The 9,016-nt window shown below is 63.7% G+C and overlaps 2 protein-coding genes across 2 annotated transcripts; one reads left to right on the top strand and one right to left on the bottom strand.

Annotated features, from left to right (window-relative positions):
- Positions 1-207: 207 nt before the first annotated feature.
- MNEG_7667 (hypothetical protein) lies at positions 208-2,241 on the bottom strand (the record flags this gene model as incomplete). Its single annotated transcript, XM_014043863.1, has 3 exons — positions 208-264; positions 750-1,790; positions 2,110-2,241. 3 exons carry the CDS (start codon positions 2,239-2,241, stop codon positions 208-210), a joined length of 1,230 nt encoding a protein of 409 aa, XP_013899317.1.
- Positions 2,242-3,919: 1,678 nt separating this feature from the next.
- MNEG_7666 (hypothetical protein) lies at positions 3,920-6,483 on the top strand (the record flags this gene model as incomplete). The annotated part of the gene is made up of 5 exons (XM_014043862.1): positions 3,920-4,020; positions 4,247-4,337; positions 4,594-4,775; positions 5,032-5,173; positions 5,515-6,483. The coding sequence occupies 5 exons, from the start codon at positions 3,920-3,922 to the stop codon at positions 6,481-6,483; spliced, it is 1,485 nt and encodes a 494-aa protein (XP_013899316.1).
- Positions 6,484-9,016: the final 2,533 nt, after the last annotated feature.

Below are 9,016 nucleotides of genomic sequence, written 5' to 3'. Positions count from 1 at the left end.
CCGCCGCTGCTCGCGCCGTCGCCGGATGCGCGCGCGGCCACCGCCGCGCGACCCGGCGGGGCCAAACTTGCCGCGCCGCCCTTGGACTCCGCGCCTCCGGCCGTACCCTCGGACGGGGCGCCCGCCGTCGCGCCCCCGGCCGCAGCCGCCGCTGCCGCCCCGCCGGCCGACTCCGACTCCTCCAGCTTCTTGCTCGGCTGGCGCTCCTCAAAAGTGATGGGGGCGTGCCTGCGCTTGCGACCAGTGCTCGCGGCCGCCGCGGCGCTGTCAGTAGCGGGCGACTCGCCGCGCGGAGTGGCCGCTGCCCCCGCTGCCCCCGGCGTGCGCGCAGCCGCCGCCGGCGCCTTGTCGCCGTTGGCGGCGGCCGCCGCGCGCTGCTGCTGGTTGGGCGTGGCCTTTGGCGTGGCTGTCGCCGCTGCTGCAGAGCTCTCTTTGCGGGGCTCCTTGGCAGCGGGCTCAAAGGTGATGGGGGTGCGCCGCTTGCGCGCGCCGCCGGCGTCGGCTGCGGGCGTGCCGTCGTCCCGTCCGCCGGCCGGCTTTGGCTGCTCTTGCTCTGTGGCTGGCTCCACGGCTGCCTGCGGCGGTGCCTTGCCCGAGTCCCCTGGCTGCTTGTCCACCTCCATGCCCTCTGATTCCTGCTCAATTTCCCCCTCTGCCGCCGCCACCTCCTCCGCGCCGCCCTTCTTTGCCCGTTTCGGCTGCTGCTTTGCAGGGACAACCTCCGCCTCCCGGGCCTCCGCCGCACCCACCGCCTCGAGCTTGCCTTTGGGAGCCGGCTCAGGCGTCGCCGCCCTCTTGCCGGCGCGCCCGCGCTTGGGGGTGGTGGCAGGCGCCGCCGCGGCTGCTGGCTCCTTGGCTGCCTCATCCTGCTGCTGCTGCTCGCTGCTCGCTGCTGCACCGCCTGTCTTTTCCTCGGCGTCGGCAGCCCCTTTCGCCTCCGCCGCCTCCGCCGCCGCCTGGCCGGCTGCCCCCCTGCCGCGGCCCTTCTTGCCTGCCGGCGTTGCCTCCACCTCCTGCTGCTGCTGCTGTGCCTCTTGTTCGGCGGCCTCCTCCTCCTCGTCCTCCTCATGCTTGTTGCTTGCCGCCTTGCCCTTGGCTTTCTTTGCATCGGGCTGCTCATCTTCTAGCGCTGCCGCCTGCTGGTTGGCCACAGCGCGGCCTCGGCCTTTCCGGGACGTGGCTGGCACATCTGGCTCTTGCTGCTCCTCGCCGCCAGCTGCCGCCTGCTGCTTGCTGCCTGCGCCTCGGCCGCTGCTCTTCTTGGCCGTAGTCGGCTCCTCTGGCTGCTGCTGCTCCTGCTTTTCGCCGTCCCCTTTTGCTGCGGCCTGCTTACCTTTGGCTGCAGCCCTGCCACGGCCCTTCTTTGCTGTTGCAGGCGGCTCCTCCTCCTCCTCCTCCTGCTGCTCCTCCTGCTCCTGCTCGTCCACCTGCTCATCACCTTGCTGCTTGCGTGGCTGGCGGCCTCGTCCAGAGCTGCGCCCCTTGCCCAAGCTCTTTTGCTCTGTCGATTCCTCCGGCTCGCCTGCCTGCTCCTGATCATCGCCATCGCTTGTGACCGGCTCGGCCTTGCCACGCCCCGCCCGTCGCGGCTCAGCTGCTGGCTCCTCCGGCTCGTCCGCGCCGCCGCCGCTGTCGTCACCACCAGCAGACTGCACACACGTGGAGACAAGGTGAGAGATCACGTCGTTATGCAAGAGCAGCAGCAGCAGCAGCAGCAGCAGCAGCAGCAGCAGCAGCAGCAGCAGCAGCTGCAGCAGCAGCAGCAGCAGCAGCTGCAGCAGCAGCAGCAGCTGCGTCACGGTCACGGTCCCGTTCGCGCAGCAGCAGCAGCAGCAGCAGCAGCAGCAGCAGCAGCAGCAGCAGCAGCAGCAGCAGCAGCAGCAGCAGCAGCAGCAGCAGCAGCAGCAGCAGCAGCAGCAGCAGCAACAGCAGCAGCAGCAGGGCAGTCTGGCTTGGGTACGGCACGGAATTTCTGCGCTCAAGCTCACACCGGCCGCTCTAGCAGAGGTTAATACCCGTGCTGCTCGTGTTCCTATCCCTGCTACTCGCTCCCTCGCCCTGGACTGCCCCCCGCCCTCCCAGCCCGCGAGCCCCTAGGCGCGCCCGCACCTGCTGCTGCACCGCCTCGCGCAGCCTCTCGGCGAGCACCGCCTTGACGCCCGCGACCGCGAGGCCGCGCTTCTTGAGCTCCTCCTTCAGGTCCGCCACCTTGAGGTCGTCGATCCATGACGTGTCCACCATGGCTGTGGCGTGAGCAAGGGAGGCAGCGAGCCGGGGCGGCGTTGGCCGGGGGGCCGGGGACACGCACCTGCCGGCCTGCAGGCGGAAAACGCAGACAGGTGCGGCTCAAGCGGCGCAGCTGGCACGCCGTACTCGCCGCGCTGGCCCCAGGACACTGTGACTCCCACACAGTCCACACTATTGGCCACTTAGCCGCCAGGACAGAGCACAAGCTGCTCACCTGAGTTCTGATCTTATTGTCCAGCGCCAGTCCGCGGATGGTCACGCAGCTGCACTGACACCCCTGTTTTACTGGCAAAAATTAAGCTGCGACCAAGTCGTCACGCAGGTTGGAGCCAGTGGATGCGCTGAGATCACCGGTTGATCAGCTTGTCTGAACTCAGGATCTGTAGTAAAATTGCTGCGTTCCCAAGCTACTGACAACCTATTCCTGTCTGAACGTGGGCCCATGCGAGCACCTTAATGCGGCTGCGGAGTGGGTGCACCTCCGTCCATGTCGTTCAGTACCACAGAGGATGGGTGTTCAGCTTCTGCAGATTATGGAACACACTCACGCCCATTATGCAACCGGTGAAGTGACTGCGGCCGGGAAGCATTTCGCTGGGACCAGGTCGCAACCCCGCAAGAGTCCCGGTCCTTGTTTGACCCCGCACGCACCCTTGTACGAGGACCAGCAAAGCTCTGCCGAGGCATGGGTGTTTAGAACCCGACGGCCGCAGTGTCCCTCGTTCCCTGTGCTCGGTCCCTCCATATTCACACCGTGTGCCCATTGCATCATACCGGTATGTGCCTCCTGGGGGTGCTCGGGAGGGCCAGGGCGGGGGTGCAAGCACGCCCAGGGCTGGTCTGCCAAGTGCGCATGCGCTCCCTGTATGCTGCACATCAGCCAAGCTACATCAGGCGCCTCAGATAGGATGGCAGGCGGTATTCTGGCGCGTAGGGACCGAATGGCACGGGCCGACAAAAAGCACATATCGAGGCACCGTAAGGATGGGTAACTATGAAGTCTGGCACCTTGTCAAAGCTGCCTCCTCAGTGGCGGGGCTTGCCACACAAAAAAAGACAAGCAACACAAAATATTTGATTCTGCGCGCGGCCGCGCTCACAAGGCGCCGCTACAACATCCCCCAACGCCCTGGCTCGGCAAGCACATAGCATGCATGCGCTGCTGCTTTCCGCAGTCACCTTGAGTATCAAGGGGCAGGCTTCCCAGCTCGGAACAACATCTGCTTCTATTGCCTGCTCTTGCCGAAGCAAGTGACACCTGACCCATGTGACAGCGCATGGGCGGCCACCGCTGCCACCGTAATCTTCGCTTCCGGCGATCGCCATTGCGCCTGCGGCTGCTGTTCTTATGGTGTCCATCTCCATCTCCGGTGCCCAGTTCCGTCTACAAGGGGAGTGTGCAGTTGCATGCGTTTGCAGACGGCTTGTTTGGCGCGCAGCCAGGCATACGCCCGCTTTCGGCATGCTTGGCACCACGAGTTGCATGCAGCTGGTTGTGGCGCCTGCAGGAATTCGCAAGCAAACGTGTCGAGCCGTGTGCCCATTCCTGGGCTCCGAGGTCCACAAACCGTTACTGATCGTTTGCTTCCAGCAAAAAATCACACAATTCTAGGAGGGCACTCCTGCTCTGCAAGAGGGCGCGCTCATTCAAATTGCCCTCACCCTTTAAGCGATGTGGAACCTCGTGGGCGACCTCGCGGGTGCCGTGACATCTGCGGCGGGTGCTGTCACATCTGGGCTCACTGGCCGCGTCTGGGACGACGGCGAGGGCAAGTGAGACGGGTGCCAGCTGTTGAAGGGCCTGCCCGCTGTACCTGTATGCATGCAGAGCGTCCTGAATTGAAGCTATAGGCATACTAGGACCATATCTGGTCCAACGCATGGGGTTTGAGCCCTTGAGGCCGGGAAGCATCACTGCTGGTGCAGTCTGCCTTGGTGGAGCGCGGGTTGACGAGTGGCACAAGAACCACGGCGCGCCGTGCCGGACCCTTGCATGCAGTGTGGACGAGCTCAACAAATCTATGGCAGGCGCAGACCTCAACAAGGGGCCGACAGGCGAGGCTCACCCGGACGAGAAGGCAATCCAGGAGGTGGGTGTTCACTAACTTGGTCTATCTTTGGTCGCAAGTTGTTGGCTGATTTCGATGATATCCCTGGCAGGTGCCTGCGGCGATCCTGCGCTGGCCGGCACGAGTAGCCCGGTGCGCACGTGAGCTGTGTGCAGAGCTAGATGTCTTGATGCACACGCCCACCTTCGGTGCCATGGAAACCAGCTGCCATTTAAGATGTTTGACCACAATGTGTTGCTGACCTTTTCAGTGTATTTGCGCCCCAACCGCTGCACAGGCTAAGAGCAGTATGTTCAACATGGCGACAGTGCGTGAGTACGTTGGCGCGGATGTGCTGAGCCTATTGTCCGTGCCGGTGTTCATCATGGAGCCAATGAGCATGTTGCAGAAGATGGGCGAAGTGCTGGAGTATGCTGAGCTGCTGGATGCGGCGGACGCGGCCGCCGACCCCTTGGAGCGGTGCGAGTGCTTGCGGGGCTGGGGGTTGGCGGTCTTTCGGGCTGATGGCGACAGGCCGGAGGGAATGCCGGTTTACGGCTTCAGACGTGACGGCCTGCACTGCCTGCCTTGATGCATGAAGCTGTAGCCCTTTGCAAGGCAGTCTGAACCTTGGCTGGTCCAGCGATGCCAGAGAGGGCCGCGACAGCTGCACGCTGCTCGCCGCGGTCAGGCATGACTCTCTGATTTGACCCTTTCTTGTCTGTGCGCCACGCAGCATGGCGCTTGTTGCCACTTTCCTTGTGGCGCCTTTTGGCGCCGCCGAGCGCGCATGGAAGCCCTTCAACCCAATGCTGGGGGAGACCTTTGAGCTGGAGGGACTGGGCAAGGACAAGGACGGCCGGTTTTTCGCAGAGCAGGTGTGTAAGAATGCGTGATAGTGTTTGCATTCGTGTGCGCGTGTGAGTGCACACGCATGTGCGCCCGAGCTTGCGGTCTGAGGAGTCTTCTGCTGTTTAGCATGCAACGGCAGTGGGGGCTGCAGCAAGTGCATTTTCACCAGCATCTCGGTACGGGCTGCACTGCCCAGTTGGCCCCGTTTCGAAATATCAATATGTCCTTCTGAGGAGTATGGCGCTGTGCGTGCGGTGCCAACCGTGCAGTCAACGAGCAGCACGACCCTCAAGATTAGTCTCCTGATCGTGAGCCCTGACGCCAATTTTGCCCCTGCCTCGGCCACGCGCGTCTGCTCTGTTCCCAGGTCACCGCGTCCCCTCCAGTGGGCGTCGCGCACAGCGAGAGCCCACGGTGGCAGTATGACATCGTGAGCGCCCCCAAGACGCGCTTCCTGGGCAACTACCTGGAGGTGTTCCCCAACGGCCGCACGCGCATCAAGCTGCTAGGCAGTGGCGAGACCTACACCCACGTGCCGCCCAACGTCAAGGTGCACAACCTCGTGCTGGGCCGCACCTGGATCGACGCCGAGGGCGAGTTTTACGTGTACTGCCCCGAGAGCGGCGTGAAGTGCGTGCTGAACTTCACTCCCTGCGGGTGGTTCAACGCGGGGCGGTACGAGTTCGCGGGCCACGTCATCGACAAGGGCGGCGTCAAGCGCCTGCACCTCAGCGGGCTCTGGTCCAGCCACCTGGACGCGGCGGAGTGCGGCCCAGACGGCGAGCTGCTCCCTGACGCTCCGCGCCGGCGGCTCTGGACGTGCCGTCCCAAGCCCGAGGACGACTACTACGGCATGACCCACTTTGCGCGCCAACTCAACACTTGCGCCGACCTGCGCCTGCCGCCGCTCCCTAGCGACAGCCGGCGGCGGCCTGACCGCGAGGCGCTCGCGGGGCGCCACCTGCCGCGCGCCGCCGCTGAGAAGGGGCGCCTGGAAGCTGCGGGGCATGCGGACGCCGCGCGCCGGGAGGAGGTCGGCTCGCAGTGGGCACCGCGGTGGTTTGAGCCCGAGGAGGGCGCGCAGCTGCTCCCAGGGGAGCTGGACACAGACTGCGTCCCCGCCTGGCGCTGGAAGGCCGGCGGATTCGAGCGGTTGGACGGGCTGCTGGAGGCGGGCGCTGACGAGGCGTCGGCAAAGCTGCAGCAGGAGGCCGGCGCCGACGGGCAGGCGGTGCCCGATGCGGCGGTGTGCGGCCGAGGCTTTGCGCCGTGGGAGTTCCCTGAGCTGCACGCGCACTTGCAGCAGCACGAGGACGCTTCCGCACATGTGCAGTGAGCCAAGGCACTCTTGCTAACGCATGCAGTGCCAGCCCTGGCACCACATTGGTACAGCCAGCATTATCCAGGCAGGTCATGGTGGGGCCCATGCGGTGGACACCAGGTTTGGTGTGCAGCCATAGTGCATAGTGCTTGCGGCCGGCACTGGCGCTCGCAGCCGCCCTGTGTCTACGGCTACGCGCCGCTGCCCCCCATTTCGGCGTGGCTGGATCACTGGCTCAGATGCCTGTATTGCGCCATGCAGTGTAGCAGGGCCTTAAGTGACTTCAGGTTATGTGCAAGGCGTATCTCCCTCGCTGGGCTACATCGTCGGTTTCTTCTAGGTTGCGTCGTCAAATTTGCTCAGCCACCACTTTATTGCAACGTCGTCGGTCATGGGTGGGTCGCGACCGCTTGCATTGGCCTGTGTGCGACCACAGCGCACAGCCCCACGTCTGTTGGTGGGTGCTTGCCGCTGGCCAGTTGCTGCCCTTGATCCCGACCCTGTTCACAGTTGCTTTCAAACTCAAATTTGATTCCTGCCAGACAGCGCCCACCTTTGTTACAATTGCGTGGTTGCGCAGCTAATGTCTGCACGCCAAAGCAGCGGACTGCGGATGGGGCACTGCCTTTGAAACAGGCAGCATTTGCTGTCACCATCACTGTGAGCGGATGGAGCGCTTCATGCTCATTAGGCAGGCCAGCGTGTGTACTTTCCAGGCAATGTTTTGAATGTTGACCCGCACGGGCCTGTAAAAGTTCTCGTCTCCCTCGCCTCTCCCCTGGGTAGGCCCTCCATCTCAAAAGTGCTTTGCCCTCAACAGCAGAGCAGCCGACAGCCCAAGCAGAAATGGTTGTTCAACGATGAAATGAGAGGGGCTGGGTGCATTCAACCTGCCCCCTGCCGCGCGGTGGTGGTACACAAAAGGCGCCTGACATTTGGCAGGCCGGTGTGGTTGCCAGGGAGCGGAGCAGGTGCCGCCAGGTGGGCAGGGACGGGCAGGAGGGCGGGAGCCCGCCGCAGTGCTTTTGGATTTAGTTGTGGCGTCTCGCCCTCTCAAGTACAGTGACACTCGCTCCCCAGTGAACCGTACATCGAAAAGAGTGGCATCAATATAGAACAGTCATGAGCGCCCATGCCATGCTGCTTCTGCCTCAGAAAAATTTGCGCTCGCTCGCCAACAGGCGTGTGCCAGCCACAGCGAGGGGCCAGGGCTGAGCGACACACTTTTGGGGGGGGGGGGACTCGCGCCGCTGGGCACGCTTTGTGGGGTTGCTAGTGTTTGCGGGTTTGCGTCGGTCCTCGCAAACTTGTGCGGATTGATGACTGACGTCTCCTTGTCTCTGCTCGCTCTCTCGTGTGCCATGCTGCTGGCAGCCGACAGCCGCCTCATGGCTGATGCTGGCGGGCGTCAGCCGTGTATTTGGGGCGCTGCGTCGTGCCGCGCCACTGGTACGCGACGCCTCACTCAGAGTCACTCCCCTCGGATGCCAGGCGCGCCCAAGAAGACTCGTGCCACTCGCCTGTGAAGGTGGCATTGCAGCAGGCGCGTGCGGATGGGGGGGGGCAGGGGGGTCAGTGAGATGAGGAGCTGCCAATGGCGGTCCAAAGGGCTCCTATTCCTTGGCTGCACCTGCACCATGTTTGATGCAGTCATAGACCACGCCTGGTGCAGGTCCAACCGTATAGCCAACAGCGGCCATGTGCAACATTCTCGCGGGCGCCGCAGTGTGCCACCAGCCTTGCACCAAACAGCGAGAGTATTGTGCAGGAGGCACGCTGCCTGCGGCCCGCGGGCGCGCGGGTCAAACTGCGGCTGCGGCTGTCCCATCGGTGCGCCCTGCATACGGCACAGACTCACATATGAGCTTGTGATCGAGCTCCAGCTCTTGTCTGGTCACGTTTTCAGGCAGAATTGGGCGCGAGGCGCGCAACGTCTCAAGCAGGCGAGCAGAGCTCCTCGCGCGCTCCTCGCGCGCCCGCAGCTGCTGCACACGGGACATGAGCAGGCCGAACGCATCGTCGTTCCAAGAAATGGGGGAGGACTCGCTGTTCGTCGCCCTGCAGCGCATTGAGGACAGGCGCGGGGACTTGCCGCGACTCTGGCCGTGCCTTTGCCCCACAGCCTGACCATTGCGCTGCAGGAGGCTCATATTGGCTAAAAATGCGCAATCTAACCCCTCTTGATTATCGGAGTGCACAGATATGCTCCCCGCATTGGTCTTGCAGGTTTTGCTGTGTTGAGTCTGCTGGTCTGCCAGCCCGCCGGTTGTATGTACGTAAAGCGTTGAAAATGCGCCCAGCTTTTCACTGAGGTTTGTTTGAAATTGTGCCCTTGCAAGCCAGATCACGGTGTTCAGTTGCATACAGTACGGTAATCTGCGACACCAGGCTCTTTCGCGACCTCGGCTCATGAGTCGAGCGTTTTTCTTCGTTCAGCCACTGCGGGATGTTAGCCTGTCTCGAACGAAAGATGCGATCCTGACGGCGGCAAGCACCGCTGCCATTTCCGAGGGCCCAGGTTGCGGCCCGCCCCACCTGGGCCTCGCCG

The sequence above is a fragment of the Monoraphidium neglectum genome (assembly GCF_000611645.1).
Source record: "Monoraphidium neglectum strain SAG 48.87 unplaced genomic scaffold scaffold01378, whole genome shotgun sequence".
Taxonomy (NCBI): Eukaryota; Viridiplantae; Chlorophyta; class Chlorophyceae; order Sphaeropleales; family Selenastraceae; genus Monoraphidium; species Monoraphidium neglectum.
The sequence above is the reverse complement of the archived record's forward strand: the minus strand, read 5'-3'. Positions and strand labels throughout refer to the sequence as shown.